Consider the following 17831-nt stretch of genomic DNA (forward strand, 5'->3'; position numbering starts at 1 on the left):
GCATGATGCTGTAGTGGCTTTGCTGAAAATCATTGATGAGCTGATTGCCCAGGGAGTAGTTGTAGAAACAGACTCCAATGTATGTAATTCACCGATAATTCCGATTCTTAAACGAACTGATCCTACTGCCCCACCAGTGTACCGATTGGTTATTGATTTGCGTGAACTAAACAAGTGTATTGTACCACAATTCCCTGTGGTCCCTGATATATCATCATTGTTGACAGCAATTGATTCCGAAGCAACATTCTTTACTGTAATCGATCTCAAGAATGCCTTTTTCAGCGTCCCAATAGATCCGGAAAGCCAATATTTGTTCGGATTCAGTTTAAATGGGCGCAGCTTTAAATTCTCACGCGCTCCCCAAGGATTCACAGAAAGCCCCAGCATTTACAGCCAAGCACTGAAACGAGAACTTGACAGTATCCACATGCCAGTCAATACTGCACTGCTTCAATATGTCGATGATCTGCTGATCACAGCGAGAAGCGAGCCAGAATGTGAAAAAGCTTCTCTGACAGTTTTACATTTTCTAGCCGACAAGGGGCACAAGGTGTCTCCTTCTAAGCTGCAATTCTGTGTCCAGCGAGTTATTTATCTTGGTCACTCGCTGTCCAAGGAGGGAAGGCAGCTTACACCAGATCGCATCCAGTTAATTGCTAACATGTCAATACCCCAGACACAAAAGGAGGTGCGGGCTTTCATAGGCCTCACTTCATATTGTAGGCAGTGGATCCCTCAGTACGCATTTCTAGCAAAACCACTCATTCAGTTAACCACACAGGAGGCAGCCACATCGACTGTTCTCCCTTGGACTCAGGAACATACACAAGCTTTTGAAAGCTTAAAGAAAGCTTTATGTCAAGCACCGGTTTTAGCAACACCATGTTATAGCAAACATTTTACACTCTTTGTTACAGAACGCGAAGGTACTGCCTTGTCAGTACTCACTCAGGATCAAGCAGGATCACGCAAGCCATGTGCTTATTTTTCCAGTACATTAGATCCCGTAGCTCAGGCTTTGCCTGCATGCCTGAAATCAGTGGCAGCGACAGCTTTAGCAATCAGACAAAGCGATGCCATAGTGTTAGGACATCCATTGACAGTACAAGTACCACATGCAGTAGAGGTTCTTGTGAACCGAACACAAACACAACACTTGACCATAGCAAGACTTACCGGTTATGAACTGACATTGTTTCAACCACACATAGAGATCCGACGGTGTAATACATTGAATCCTGCTACACTATTACCTGTAATTGGAACAGACCCACTAGCTCATGATTGTGTTGAAATCATTGAAATAAAGACGAAACCTAGACAAGACTTGACAGACGTTCCATTGTTAGATCCAGACCTGACGTTGTATGTAGACGGATCGTGCATGAGAACAAGTACAGGAGATTTAGTGGCCGCGTATGCAGTCACAACAGACACTAAAGTTATTGAGACAAATTGTATAGATACTTTGTCAGCCCAAGCAGCAGAACTTATTGCTCTGACACAAGCCTGTATTCAAGCCACAAATAAGAAAGTTAATGTATACACTGACTCACGTTATGCATTCGGAGTTGTACACGACTTCGGCGTGCTGTGGCGAGAGAGAGGTTATTTAACCTCCCATGGTGCCCACATTCAGCACGGACCCCTCATTCATGCTTTGTTAGACGCAATACATCTACCCACTGCTATATCGATTATGAAATGTAAAGCACACACGAAGGTTACTGATACCATTTCTCAAGGCAATGACTTAGCTGACAGAACAGCTAAACAGACTGTTCAGAATCGCACATTAGACATGACAAAGCCAATAGTTCCGACACCAACACAGTGTATGACAATTAAGGATCCCGCACTTGACGTAATTGACATACAGACACATGCCACAGCAGAAGAAATAAAGAAGTGGACTGAACTAGGAGGGATCCAGACAGATCAAGGATGGATGACGAAGGAGAAATCTGTATGGTTTCTCCCTGATTCCATGGTTCAAGCCATTATAGCTACAGTTCACAGTCCAGCACATTTAGGAGAGAAGGCTATGCTAGACAGCATTCAGCACATTTGGTTCAACAAACATTTACGAGCAGCAGCTAAACAAAAAGTTCGTACCTGTATGATATGTTGTCAGTTTAATCCAGGAAAGGGTGTTCCCGTAGAGCAGGGTGGATTTCAGCCTCCTGACCATCCTTTTGAAGTCCTCCAGATGGATTATATTCAGATGGAACGTTGTCGAGGATTCAAATATGTTCTCGTAGTTGTCTGCGCTCTCTCCCGTTGGACAGAGGCGTATCCCGTATCAGATTACACTGCCCCAACTACTGCCAAGCAGCTAGTTCGAGAATTCTTCCCACGGTACGGTTTACCACGTGTTGTATATTCAGATAACGGTCAGCCTTTCTCATCCGAATTAATGAAACATGTCTCACTTTTGTTGGGATATCAGTGGAAATTCCACTGTGTCCGACACCCCGAGGCAGCAGGTCTCGTGGAACGACATAATCAACTTTTAAAAATCAGATTGTCTAAAATATGTCAGGAAAAAGGTGTGGACTGGATAGTAGCTTTACCAGTTGCGCTATTTTACATGAGAATGGTAGCACACTCTCGAACAGGGCTATCCCCTTATGAGGTGATCTTTGGTAGACCACCGAATATGTGGGGGACGCCTATACCGCGTAAAATAACTGATGTTGACTGTAATATGCTGACAGATTACCTGGCTTCCTTGATGTCTGCACTACAATCTTGTCGTTCACAGGTAGTCGCAGCTTTTCCCGACAACACCGAGGTGAAACCTCATGATGTAATTCCCGGCGATTATGTTCTCGTCAGGAATTTTGATCGAAAAACCCAACTGGAGCCAAGGTGGAGGCTTCCTAAGTTGGTCCTGCTGACGACCAGAACAGCTGTGAAGATCGAAGGGAGAAAAGGCTGGGTGCATTCCAGCCATATAAAGAAATTTCATGGACTTCCTCCTGACACAAACAGTACTCCCCGTGTGTCTTCCCCCATTGACTCAAAGCTACCCTTGGCTGAGGCCAGTAGCACCGAACTCTATAAGCAGAAACTCAGGTCCAGATCCAAACTGTCGGACGATTTGATTGTTTAAGTCCTCTCCAAGGTGAAGCGGTTGAATCTGTCCCGACATGTATCCCTTAGGTCTGAATGATGTAGAGTCCAGAATCATAATGAAACGACATGCTTATTGTAAATTACTGCGTAGCCACTGTATTGTGACTTTATTAATTTTGTTTTCCTTGAGTTTTTTAATAGTTACTGCAAGCATATTGTTGCATATGTATTATCCTGTTTCTAAACGTGCTTTCAATATAACTGATGAACATTCTTTTAGTGAATTACCCCCACATGAGTTGTCCTATAGACTTGCGCTGCGCAATAACACATTCATTAGTATGTTACATCATTCCCATCAGACTAGTAATGCCACCAATTGTTGGGTGTGCGGCCGACTCCCTCCCTATCAGAATAACAAAGGAGTTCTGCCTTTCTTTCCACATCCATTCACACACAATGGCTCCTGTGGAGCATGGTTTAGTTTATTAAATTCCATAGACCCAGACACAGCAGTTTATCAACAACATTGGATATGGGGAAATCTGAATCTAGTTTTATTCAAAGTCTGTCACCCTAATAAGGAGGGTCACCCCAGTAGAACAGGAACTGATTTAGAAAATGAAGTGTATAAATTAGGTAATTTTACGCCTAATCTTATGATTTTGAATGTCAAATCCGAAGTTGAACTAATTCTGCCCACTATGTCAGTATTTCCAGTTAAGGGTGAATTATGTGTAAGAAAAATTGGTTCCATACACATGGGCCATAGCCAATGCGTTACTACAGTAGAATATAGTGATCAAGGTAAATCTTCATTTAGAGCTTCTCGCCATTCTTACTTTATATGTGGTCAGACTGCATATATGCGTCTGCCTCTAGATTGGGATGGTACCTGTTACATAGCATTCCTTCTGCCACCTGTTTTCCTAGCTCCCCCTGATTATTATCGAAATGTTCATTTAGTACACAAAAGAGAGCGTAGAGATCTCCCAGTTGTCGATTATACTGAGACGGCATGGGACAAGTATGTAGATTTCAATAAAGGTATCTTTCCCTATATAGGTACCATATCAAATAGTAAGCTGATACGCAGACTCACCAAGACTCTTGAAGCTGTAGTAAACGAGACTATAGCCGCCCTAGGCAATCTGACAGAGGAACAATCAGTGATGAGAATTGTTGTTCTCCAGAATCGTCTTGTCCTTGACGTCATCCTGGCCGATAGGGGCGGAGCTTGCAGGGTCATCGGATCCAGCTGCTGCATATTCATACCAGAAAATTCGCCATCTGTATATAAAACTATACCACGCCTTCATAAGATTGTAAGCCAGATACACGAAAATCCAGGCACTTGGACGTGGTCCGGGTGGTTTTGGAGTGTGATATCAGCCTGGGGATGGAGAGTTCTATCCTTCCTAGGTATTGGCCTTCTTATGCTCTTCAGTTGTTGTTTATGCCTGCAATGTGGACCAGCGATTTGTGGTCTGTGTGCCACATCATGCATTCCATATCACAGTTCTCGTTCAAAATACCGGAAGAAGAAGGAAGAAGAAATGATGCTCCATGAGCAAATCGATGGAATGATGAAGATTGATATCTCTTGAAGGGCAAGTAGGGGACAAGGAGGGAATGTGGAAATGTGGATTTTCCTGATCAGTTATGTCCCCTATCTTGGACCCCAACGGTTCTATATGCATGTTACAAGTACATGTATGTTCCCTCCAGTTCCAGTTTCTAAGACGCAAACATATGTGTGTCTACCGTCGACATGTTCTCTGTCAGATCCGCCATCAATGGGCTGGATATTCGATTCCTAAGTATGAAAGGCCACCGACTTTATATAGCTAAGTTACTCCATTTTTACAGTTCAGGCAAGTAGGCCCGATTCTGTCCTCAAAGCCTTTCCCTGCTCTCTGTCTTTGACAGCTTCAGCTTGAGCTCGCATCTGTATCCATGAACTTTGTCCTACTCCCTGTGCAGCTAACGGTGCCTGCCTCGGCCAGTTTTCGCCTGCCTGCCAAGAAGCTGTATTTCACCTTCGAATTATCTATTTTGCTCCTCAGCCGATGCATTCCTGTCTAGTGATTTAGGTAAACATTTCCTTTAGCTCACAAGCAAAGGACTCAGCCTTTCCGTCCTCCTGCAAGTGATTCATAGCCCTGCTGCCATGGAAAGTTTTCTGCCTCTCGCATCTCATATAGACACTTAGACGTTTGTGCACGCACACAGTCAGTATAGACTAGATTCTGTCCGAGAGTCCTTCCTTGTGGATAACATAGTTCTCTAAACATAGGATGTTAGATATGATTTGGGATTAGGTTGACTTGACCCCCCAGACTTCTTGTCTCCACATGTAGAGCTAAATGTCAAGTCCCCTTCACCCCCTAGTTGCACGTCACTCACACGTCATGCTGCTGCGCGCGCATCTATGTCAAGTATTATCTTATAGATCCACCTATGTCTGATAATCCTAACCAATCATGTTTCTTTTATTCCTTATTACGCCTAGTTTCGATTACATACCTGTTATGTCACTTTTCTTATCAAATGTTACGCCTTCTACATTCGTTTCATTGTAATGTACTTATTATAAAAATGCATGTCTGTCAATAAAGTATTGTACTTCACTTCCTGAACCCTCGTGGTGACGGAACCTGAAGGCCGCGACTCGAGTCGGCCATTTTTTATGGAATAAAGCCCATTTAGAAAACCTCTTATACCACGGATTCTGCCTCTTGTTATTTTGAGCTATTTTACTTTATTTTAAGATTCCGTATGAAATTCAGTCCGGTAAAGAAGATTTTATTTACCACAGTGCAGTGGCTCTAAGAGTCTGGATGAGTCAGCACTAGGCCAAATAGGCCTGATCTGCATTTGGAGTGGTGGGAGGAGTAGCATCTGTACCTGAATAGGGCTGTGCCTGCCTTCCACAATGCTGGCTCCATCCCCCCTGTGGTGTGTCTGGAGCCAAGGCTCACACTGACAATGGATGTTGTTGTGCACTTGCAGAGTGCCCCCCAGAACTGGTTTGAACTGGGCTCAGAGCCCCTAGCACAAAGAGAACAAAGATATTTTGGGGTATAAGTATCAGACCCAAAACCCCAGACTTTAGATCATCCCTGAAATTCAAGAGGATGGCCCTTTGCCAAAGAGAAGACCTGGAGAGACTGAGGAGAAGTACTGCCCCTTTTCTGTGTGCTGTGTGGGGTGGCCTGCAGTTGCTGTTTCTGCCAAGGAAAGGATAAGGACTTTGCTGTGTGCTGTGTCCCCTGCTTGAAGGAGATCGCCAAGGGCCTGAAGTGTGCTGGCCTCCTGTTCTGAAGTCTCAGGGACACAAAATACTTCATGAAAATCTGCTGGTGCTGCTGGACTCTGCCATCTGAGTCCTTGCCTAAGGTGCCTCCGTCCAGTTACAATGCCTCAGAGGTGGGTTTTGCAGCCAATCTCTGCAAGAACCGGAAGCGAAGCCGTGCAAAATCTCTCTGAAATGACGCCGGACGACGCGAAAGCCTCGGCGAGTCTCACCATGTTGTCCAACGCTTCCTTTCTCTGCGGCTGTTTGGCCTTGTGAATTTTGACGCATCTCCAGGTACTTTGTGTAAAAGTCACACATCCATAGTTTTCTATGGTACAAGTTCTTGAAACCTTTTGAAAGTCCTATTTTTAACTGTGTGTGTTCAATTTTTTGTCGTTTTGTTCTTGTTTTGTAGATAAAGATATTTTATTTACCTAAACTGGTGTGGTGTCCATTTGTGGTGTTTTCACTGTGTTACTGTGAGTGTTGGTACAAATACTTTACACATTTCCTTTGGGATAAGCCTGTCTGCTCGTGCCAAGCTACCAATGGGGTGAGCAGGGGTTATCTAAAGTGTGTATCCCCCTTACCCTGACTAGAAGCAAGGTTCTCTATTTGGACGAAGGCACCTACCTCTGTCAACTAGAGACAACCATTTCTTCCAGGGACTTGTTAAATGTTTGTTGCCAGGGAATACCTCACGACACAGGACACATGCTCACTGTCTAAAACAAGGCAAGCTCAGTCCCAGGGCCGTGAAACCTTTTCAAAGTAAATGGGTGAAAAGAAAAAAATATATATTGTGCAGAGCCACTTCCTTTCAGACCAGCTGAGGCTAGAGGTCTCAAGGGCTGTTCCAAGAGGGACAAGGGTCAAGCCAGGTTCCACAGCTGATAGTGTTTACGACCCCTACATGAAGTCCTTTGAAAAATAGCTGCTTGATGAGGTGACCAATAGACATGCACCCAGTCTGTTGCGTGTAGACTAGTGTGTTGTACCTGGGAGAATATCAACTGTTTGTAGAAGGCAGTTTTTGTAGGAATCACATTAATCATATTACAGCAGTAGGCCTAACCCAGTCTGGTAGGCCTAGGCTTCCGTGTCTCTGTGGTGGTCCTGGGAGCCAGTGCCTCACTGTGAATGGTGAGATTGGTGGGGAAAAGGAGGCTGGATGATCCCATGACACATGATAGGAATGGGTAGTCACAAGCAGTCAGCCTTCTCGTATGTGAGAAGGTCGGAGCACTGCAGGAAGCTTGGAGCTTTGTGCGAGAAAATCACAAAGAGGAGGATCGTGCGGCAATTGATAAACCCATTGCAATCCAAAGGGCCTATTGCTTGTCAGTTAGTTCTCACTTTATATTATGTTCAGATATATTTAAATACACTGAAAATATTTCCAGTACTCTTGCTATTTTTTCACTTTTTTTAAAATGAAATGAGACTTTGGTAATGTGAATCTTTTTGATACCTATCAATCGCTTTTAGGGCTGTACCTTTAAGTCTTGCTTGTTGATGCTCTTTTCTTTATATCGTCTTTATCTTTTCATTACCATACGTTTGACACTTTCTCCACAGGTGCTGTTATCTTTTTCCACGGAGAGCAAAGCAAGGTGATACAGTTGGTTCTGACTGTAAACTCAAGTAGACCAGAGTCTTTCTCATTGCACCTGTCTAATCTGAGTAGTAATGTGTCAGGGGGAGCACGCGTGAGGTAAGAACTTGCATAGCTTCTTAAATCTAGTGTATATCCTTGACCATATAATGACGCATGCTTCCATCCTCATTAGCATTCTGACTGGAGATACTAAACAGTATTTGTTAAAACTATTTTGTGGCACACTGGCACGGCTGAGACTGGGCAGTGGAAATGATAGTTAAGAACATAAGATACATAAGAACAATTTGACATGAAGTCTTACATAATAAAAGTTTCATGACTCACTGGAGCAGTTTACAAAAGAAAAGGTTACCAACATCTTCCTCATATGAACAGGAATGAAAATAGCAAATAACATAAAAACATAATGCATTTATCATAGAACGGATTAACTAGAAACCCCATCTGCCCAAACAGTTCAATCCGGTATTAATCAGTTCATTCTAGTATGTGAAGACATAGGGGCTAATTAGGATGTCAGTGGGACCACCACTGACAGGCCTTCGGTGGCAGTACCACTGACATCCAACTGAGATGTCCAACCGCCGCATTATGATGCGGTCGGTCAGAATGCATCTGTCTCAGGTACCGACCGATGCTTCCAACAGGCTCAAGGAGCCCGCCAGACCGTCGGTTGGATCGTAGTCCCTGCAATAGGGGATGGTGCCTAATCGTGGGAATTACAACGTCCCTTTCTGACAGCCTTTCTATAGCGGTCAGACTGCCATAGATAGGACGTCAGAAAGGGACATTTGGGACCCCTAGCAGAGCACCCATGCCCCCTGGGCCTCCGCTATAAGGCCTGTGGGCCCCCATGGTGCCTCCCAAAAAACTCCATGCCCCGTGTGCTTGGCATCATGTGGTGCCTTGGCACACAGTGCAGGGATATTTGTAAACATGCCTTTCATCACAGGGGCTTGTGCTGCGGCCCTTTTACAGGCCGCAGCACAATCCTTAATGGTAAAAGGCATGTTTCCAACCACGTACATGGCATTCGGATCGTAATTTGACCTGTGGGACCGCCAACTACCTTTCAGCCGGTCCCGTTCCCACAATGATGGTGGTCGGCGGTTTTCCAATCGCCATCGTACTCCGCCTCATAGTTCCCAACTGAAGATGGCCAATCTTGCAAGGTTTGGAGCAAGGCCGTGGTGGGGGCAATGTACACGCAGACTGTGTCTGCAGGACAGAGAAATATACAGCTCCGGGGGTAACCCTGGGCATAGTTCGCGTAGTCGCCCTACGCGAAGTGCACTTTGCACTACGTCACGCTACATGCAACTACGTGAACTGCGTAGTGCGGTAGGGAAATGTTGTTCACAATGATTGCACAGTCCCGGATGCTTGTCCGCACTGTGCATACGGTAAATAATCTAGGGCAACTTCAATTCAATAGAAATATCAGAACATGTTAAATAAAAGTAGTGACACTAACATTTAGAAAAATACAAAACAATTTATTTGTTATATATAATTTTGTTTTAAGTATAAAAATATGATAGATATGAATTTACAGAGACAATAATTTGTGCAACATACTCACTGCATCCATCCATCGCACATACATACCACAATCTGATATTTGTTTCAATACTCAATCTACCTGATAATAATACAATTCATTAACAAGCCATATAAAGTATAACAGAGAATCTGTTTGAACACATGATTTTCGGGTGGTTTCCAAGTTGCCGCACTGTGCAATCATTGCGAACGGCATCATGCACAGTGGGAATGGTCGTTTTCTGCCACTCGAGTAGATTTGTACTCGAACGGCAGCTTTCTCAACACGGACTGGTAGTTTCACATCACGAGCGGTCACGAGAATACGCAGCCACTCGAAATGAGAAACCTGACCTCCCCGCATTGAGAATCTCGCCGGGAGGTTTATTTTCCACGCTTGCGATCAGCAACTTGATGTTGCCGATCGCGAATGAGGAAAAAGTCTCGCCGGGATGTTGATTTTGCTCGCTCGCGGTCGCCAACTTGACGTTGAGGACCGCGAGCGAGCAAAAAATGCCCGCTATGCTATGTGTTTTTGCACTGTGCTACGTGCAATTCGCGTAGCATGTAGTTGCGCTCAGTGATGTGCAGTGATGTTGACTGGTGGCTTCAACTTCTGCTTCTTCATTGAGTTACCCAAAGATGACTTTGACTTCAAGGATGACCATTCATGGGAATGCCTCTGGGAGTGGGTTCAAGATCATCCGTGGGACTGATGCAGGGTCTTGTGTTGCATTGAGAAGCTTCATTGCTCTCTCCCGAATCACCTTCCAGTGCATTGAGAGACAGTTGGAGCAAGACTTGCAGTTGTGGTCTGACCCCAAACACCAAAGATAGAGCAAGTGGGGATGAGTCACAGACACTGACTGAAACATTTACCACAAGGCTTAAAACACAAAGTTTTTGGAGGGGACATTTCTCCAGTACACTCTAAAAAAATAGATGAAAATATTTCACCAACATTCATGAAAACGTTTGTCAAGAAGTGACTGGGGTAGCTCTCTGGATCTGCTACGGTTGGCACAGAAAGAAAAGAACTGTATGCTGGAGTGGCACCTATATAAGCACAACGTCAAGGATGAATCATTGGCACCACATACGGACATGCAGAGGAATTTCTCAAGATTTTCCAGATCCAGGTAATATTATAAAGTAATGAATCTGCGGTTAGTAGTCTCTTCCAGAAACAAACATCACGTATGAGAATGTACATGGAAATTGAGAGATGTTCTTTTATACTTCCTGTATATTTTTCCTAGTATTCTCCACTGTCAATATTTTTCATGGTATAAATGAAACCACCTCATTGTTAATGAGGCTATCAATCTGAAGAAGATTATGAAATCTACTTCTTATGGGTGAAAGTGAGTTGGTTGGACAGATTCAAAGGAAAAACTGAGTTAATGCTGGTGGGGTCTAAAAAGCTTAAAAAGACTCGAAATTAATTACAACTAAGTTTAGAAAGAGTGTACATTAATTAAGATAGAGAATAAGTTGTTTCTAGATAGTAAAATCATAGGACTTCATGCTACATTTACACATGACCCTCAATTGACAAGTACTCCAGTTACCAAATACTTATGGTTATTATTTATGCATTCTGGTAAAAATTTATCCTTTTCTCTTACAAAAGATAAAGCATAACACTGAGGATAAATATTAGTTCTGACTCTGCTAAAGAGACACTGGACCCAATTCACACTTTGCATTTTATACTACGGAAAGTAATCACATACTCCAAAATTCAATTCACAAACCTATGGGCGGAGACTTTCTATCTTTTCTGACCTATCTTTTCAGATCTCTTCACACATAAATATACTAATTTGTAGTAAATATATCAGGGACAGCGGTGGTGGCAATAATCACTCACAATTGGGCAGGGTGAAGGGACGTTAAGGAAGGGTTTGGGGGTCTTCGGCCTCATCTTTTATAAATGTCACAGAAACCCTTCAGTGGCAATTAGGGCCAATACAACACAGTTACCACGTTATGTATTCTCTCTCTCTCTCTCTCTCTCTCTCTCTCTCTATATATATATATATATATATATATATATATATATTACCTACTGGCGGTCGCCAGTAGGTAGTTATAGTTAGGACCCTGTTTCCATAGGAAATCCGCAACATTCTATTTTGAATAACTTTGGCGCCGGTCGACGAATCCTCGCAAATTTCTCAAAATAGGTGGGGCGCTACGCTCCGCTCCTACCCTGAAAGTCTCGGGGGGATTTGTCAAGCGGGGGCTGAGATAAAAGGGGGGTCCCAAAACGCGTTTTTCCCATGCATTTTTCCATAGGACCTTTAGACAGGGCTACAGCCCGAACGGCTGAACAGAATTACTAGAAATTTGGCAGAGAGGTAGTCCTCAGGTCAAGGAAGTGCCTTTTGTAGGTTTGGTGTAAATCTGTTCAGTAGATTCTGAGAAAATAGCCTTTAAATCAATATATATATCTGAGCCAGCTTACGGTACGCTTACCGTAAGCTTACCGTACGCGTACGGTGGCGTGCGCGAGCGCGATTCTGATTGGCTGTTAGATCTTAGTAAACATTCGAATCGGCCGAAACCAGGAAGCGGCGGCCGCCATTTTGTGTATTTCACTCCGGTAAAAAAGAGTGATATCTTGAAAAGGGGGCAAGGGAGAGAGTTACAGACCCCCTAACATTTGTAAGGGGGTCAAAGAAGGACAGAAAAGTACAAAGAAAACATTTATTGATTTTAAAAAAAAATCACGGGGTACGCGTACGGTAAGCTTACGGTAAGCGTACGGTAAAAAAAAAAAAAAAAAAGAAATGAAATTCAGATTTAAGTGTTTAGATATTAGGGGGCTCTAAAAAGAGCCGTTGTGTTTATTAAGTGATTTTTTAGTGGTACCTACAAGTAAGTACCGATGCAGAGTCTAAGGTTCAAGAGGAAGACTCTGTTCCCTTCATCATTGAAGTGCACACCATCTCCTCTATAAATGTCTTGCATGTCGTAACGCAAGTTGTTGTGGTAAATGGAACCCATACCATAGTCACGGAGGAAAGCAGAAACAGATTTGTTGACGTGCTTTCTTGCTTTGTCAATCTGCGGACAGAAATGATTGGACCAGTTCCATTTTTGCCTTTGGCATATGTTAGAAAACACAAAGGCAGTTTTAGGGAAAAGTGAAAACAGTTGTGCAAAGGTGTCCTTCAAAAGCATTTCCAGACCTACCCCAGTCAAAGTGCCTAGGTCATTGCCACCACAGTGCACTATTATGAGGTCAGGGTGTTGGATTTGCATGAAGGATTTCACCAATGGCATCAATTGGTGCCACTTTAACCCTCTCTGACCAATCCATTTAATGTCTACATTTGGCAAAGCAAGGTCTCTCACCATACCTGTTTTCTCTGCAAACTTTTCACTCCAGAAGACATAGCTGTGCCCTACAATCCACACTGTGAACATCTTCAAAGGAGAACTGGATGCACTCAGGAGGTGTCTTTCAGTAGAATGGCAATATGAAAAGAAAGACAGTTTGGAAATGGAGGCATACATATTTTTTTCAAAAAAAAAAGAACTGATTGGCTGTTTCATACCATTCTAGAATAAAAACTAGGCTGTATGTGTAAATTAATAGAAGCATGTTTTGTATTGGTACAGAAAAATGTGTTACCAAAGAACAGTACTATGGATTTGCTGTTAGGTTTGAAAAGTCAAGCACTCTTGCTCTGTGGAATTTAAACATTGTTTGGCGAACTTCTGACCTGACTCCACACAGCAGTGTTCCATGAGCTGTTGCTATGGTAGCAGGCAGAAGTCAAGTTGGGGGAAGGGTACTAGGCAGAAGTCAAGTTGGGGGAAGGGTACTTTTGGAAAAGGGTTGGTTTTCAACCAATAGAAATGTGTGATTACATTTGAAAAAAAGGGGGAAGCACTGAGATTTGAAACTTACATGTATATGTGTGGAAAAATAGAGGGAAACTTTGCCATTATCTGGTTCTGCTGAGAGGAGAGAGGTGTAGAGAACAGAGATCCTGGCTCTGATAATCTGCTGTTTGAGTGCCACATTTCTTTCACAACTAACTAATTTTAAAGGTGAGTTTAGAGTTTGAGAGGAGATGTATATGGTAAATTAAGAAATGAATAATAGAAATGTAATTCTTTTTGTTGAAGTTGTGTTTATTATTTTCTGTTTTGGGAGAAATTTAAATGTGAGGAACATGTAAAATAATATGGACTAAGTTTTCACGATAAATTAAGGTGTATTGGTATAAAAAAAAGAATAGTTTAAGGGTTTGCGGTTGGACTCAGTAATGCAAATACATTCAGCATCACTAAGGCTGGTTGCCCTTGCTGGAGTGTAGGCAGTCACCCAGGATACACATGGTGGTGGTCTGAAAAAGCAGTCTGGACATGGGCTTTTTAAAAAATCTGAAAAGTGGATTCATAATGTGTCAGTCTGTAAAAGTGATTATCACTTGCCAAAAAAAAAGAGCAGTAAGTGTGCTTTCAAATTGGCAAAGAAATTTCGTTTTGTGACTAATGTGAAAACATGACTCTGTGTGCAAATAGGAATTACAGGCAGAGATTTATTGCGTTTTGCTCTGGTGATTTCACAGTTGCATTAGTAGGAAAAAGGGGGAGCGATTTTTTTGGTGCAGAAGCAGACTCTTAGCACACACCCAGCTCCTTTCCATGTATAATCATGCACAGTATTTACAAGCGAGTGGGGTTTGAGGTTTCAGTCTGTAATGCAAATACATTCAGCATCACTAAGGCTGGTTGCCCTTGCTGGAGTGTAGGCAGTCACCCAGAATACACATGGTGGTGGTCTGAAAAAGCAGTCTGGACATGGGCTTTTTAAAAAATCTGAAAAGTGGATTCATAATGTGTCAGTCTGTAAAAGTGATTATCACTTGCCAAAAAAAAAGAGCAGTAAGTGTGCTTTCAAATTGGCAAAGAAATTTCGTTTTGTGACTAATGTGAAAACATGACTCTGTGTGCAAATAGGAATTACAGGCAGAGATTTATTGCGTTTTGCTCTGGTGATTTCACAGTTGCATTAGTAGGAAAAAGGGGGAGCGATTTTTTGGTGCAGAAGCAGACTCTTAGCACACACCCAGCTGCTTTCCATGTATAATCATGCACAGTATTTACAAGCGAGTGGGGTTTGAGGTTTCAGTCTGTAATGCAAATACATTCAGCATCACTAAGGCTGGTTGCCCTTGCTGGAGTGTAGGCAGTCACCCAGGATACACATGGTGGTGGTCTGAAAAAGCAGTCTGGACATGGGCTTTTTAAAAAATCTGAAAAGTGGATTCATAATGTGTCAGTCTGTAAAAGTGATTATCACTTGCCAAAAAAAAAGAGCAGTAAGTGTGCTTTCAAATTGGCAAAGAAATTTCGTTTTGTGACTAATGTGAAAACATGACTCTGTGTGCAAATAGGAATTAATGGCAGAGATTTATTGCGTTTTGCTCTGGTGATTTCACAGTTGCATTAGTAGGAAAAAGGGGGAGCGATTTTTTGGTGCAGAAGCAGACTCTTAGCACACACCCAGCTCCTTTCCATGTATAATCATGCACAGTATTTACAAGCGAGTGGGGTTTGAGGTTTCAGTCTGTAATGCAAATACATTCAGCATCACTAAGGCTGGTGGCCCTTGCTGGAGTGTAGGCAGTCACCCAGAATACACATGGTGGTGGTCTGAAAAAGCAGTCTGGACATGGGCTTTTTAAAAAATCTGAAAAGTGGATTCATAATGTGTCAGTCTGTAAAAGTGATTATCACTTGCCAAAAAAAAAGAGCAGTAAGTGTGCTTTCAAATTGGCAAAGAAATTTCGTTTTGTGACTAATGTGAAAACATGACTCTGTGTGCAAATAGGAATTACAGGCAGAGATTTATTGCGTTTTGCTCTGGTGATTTCACAGTTGCATTAGTAGGAAAAAGGGGGAGCGATTTTTTGGTGCAGAAGCAGACTCTTAGCACACACCCAGCTGCTTTCCATGTATAATCATGCACAGTATTTACAAGCGAGTGGGGTTTGAGGTTTCAGTCTGTAATGCAAATACATTCAGCATCACTAAGGCTGGTTGCCCTTGCTGGAGTGTAGGCAGTCACCCAGGATACACATGGTGGTGGTCTGAAAAAGCAGTCTGGACATGGGCTTTTTAAAAAATCTGAAAAGTGGATTCATAATGTGTCAGTCTGTAAAAGTGATTATCACTTGCCAAAAAAAAGAGTAATAAGTGTGCTTTCAAATTGGCAAAGAAATTTCGTTTTCTGCCTAATATCAAATCATGACTCTTTAAAAAAAATTTAGAAAAATATGTAAATATGTGTACTGTATTATAAAATGTTTTATTAAATATTAATACTTTTTTCTTTTTTTTCAGATTGAGATAAAAAAAATCGAAAACTAGAACCATTTTTAAAGCAATTAAAATTAAATTTAAATTAATAAATATTTTTTTGAGTGGGTATGGTAAGTCAAAAATTTCATGGTCCCTTTTTTCCACTTCTCTACAATCACATTTTCAATTTTTAATTGTAGTCTCTCAAGGACCTTGTAATGTGATAATTGATTTTTAGTGTTTTTTAAAAAAAAAAAAAAAAATAATTACGCGCACCGTACGCGTACGGTAAAAAAAAAAAAAAAAAAGTTTTTAAAAACATATATAAAAAAAAGATGAAAGATAAGGTTGGCTCTTAAAAGAGCCGTTGTGTTCATGCAGGGACAGAGGAAAGAAAGATTGGGAAAATTAGTCTCTGCGACAAGTGTGCTGATCTATTTTGTTGTTCACTAGGGAAACACTGGTCTCCCTATGACAAATTAGATCATGACAAGAGGCGCATCGAATATCAACCCTCAGAAATCGAGGGTTAATTTCCTGAGGGCCAGCAAAAGGAGATGCACCCCCCACAGATGAAGGGCTCACCTGACCTGCAGAAGAAGGACTCGGCACTGCAGATGATGGTCCAGGCTGAGCTGCTGTGGATGTGCTTGGTTGACTTACTGAAGGGTTACCTCCAGTAAGTCGAGCATGTGTCCTTTTGTGTACATCCTTGAGGTGTCTCATCATGGTATGATTCCCAAAGGAATACTTCCTGTCAGGATTACCTCTTGAAAGTACACGCTTACACAGCTTACAAGTTACTAAGGGTGCATTTACCTTTTGCTGGCCTTCAGGAAAAGTAAAATAATCCCATACATAAGAGGTCTTTTGTTTCCTCGCTCTCTGCCTCAAGGTAGTGCTGCTAGTGCTAGCCTCACTCTCAGAAGGGCTCTGCTGTTCTGCCATCGTATCACAAAGACAACCCAGCTCCTTCTCCTAAGGGATCACAAGCAGAAATGAGGGGAATGGGTGTGGTGTAGGAGAGTTCTAGAACTGAAAGTAGTTTCAACCAATCAAAAGTTGTGTTTCATGATCACATGACCTACCGTACGCTTACGGTACGCTTACGGTACGCTTACGGAAAAAGTACGCATGCGCGTAAAAAAGACACGCGCTTGCGCGCATGCGCTTAACAGTCACTCCCCGACACTTCCGCGCAACGTGCGCGTGTAGCGTACACACGTACACGCCCACGCAGTGTACGCGCAGCTACGCAAATTGCGTAAATATGCGCAAACAGCGTAGATAAATTACGGACGTTGCGTAAACCGTACGCTTACCGTAAGCTTACGGTACGCGTACTAAAAAAAATAAAAAAAAGGAAAAAATGTATTGCAAATAAATTTTACATGTTTATTTTATAAAATATATTAAAAAAACATATTAGAGAATTTTAAAAATTTAACCATAGACAATAAAAAAAGGATAGAAAATAAAAATAAAAATATGTTTAAAAAAATAGAAGAAAAAAAACAAAATTAGCATTTAAAAAACCTTGCAAATTCACTGAAAAAACCATGGGTTTCCCACACGTTATAGTTAGGAATTAGCATTTAAAAAACCTTGCCAATTCACTGAAAAAACCATGGGTTTCACACACGTTATAGTTAGGAATTAGCATTTAAAAAACCTTGCCAATTCACAGAAAAAACCATGGGTTTCACACACGTTATAGTTAGGAATTAGCATTTAAAAAACCTTAGAAATTCAATGAAAAAACCAAAGGTTTCACACATGTTATAGTTAGCTGGACATTTCACTCGTAAAAAACCATTGAAATTCCCCCGTTATAGTTAGTTCAGCTAACTATAACTCGCGCGCCCGCAATGCACTGCTGATGACGTCACATATTACATCACTCATGACATGGTCAGTGACATCACTCATGACATCACTGATGACATCTCAAATGACATCACTGAT

At 42.1% G+C, this 17831-nt stretch overlaps 1 protein-coding gene across 1 annotated transcript in view; it reads left to right on the forward strand.

Moving 5' to 3' along the window:
* ADGRV1 (adhesion G protein-coupled receptor V1) overlaps positions 1 to 17831 on the forward strand; it is a 1990932-nt gene that overhangs the window by 1092256 nt on the left and 880845 nt on the right. The window contains exon 73 of the mRNA XM_085632468.1: positions 7958 to 8093. Within this exon, the coding sequence (XP_085488594.1) occupies positions 7958 to 8093 (136 nt within the window). The remainder of the gene's footprint in view (positions 1 to 7957; positions 8094 to 17831) is intronic.

The sequence above is a fragment of the Triturus cristatus genome, chromosome 2_1, assembly GCF_964204655.1.
Source record: "Triturus cristatus chromosome 2_1, aTriCri1.1, whole genome shotgun sequence".
Taxonomy (NCBI): Eukaryota; Metazoa; Chordata; class Amphibia; order Caudata; family Salamandridae; genus Triturus; species Triturus cristatus.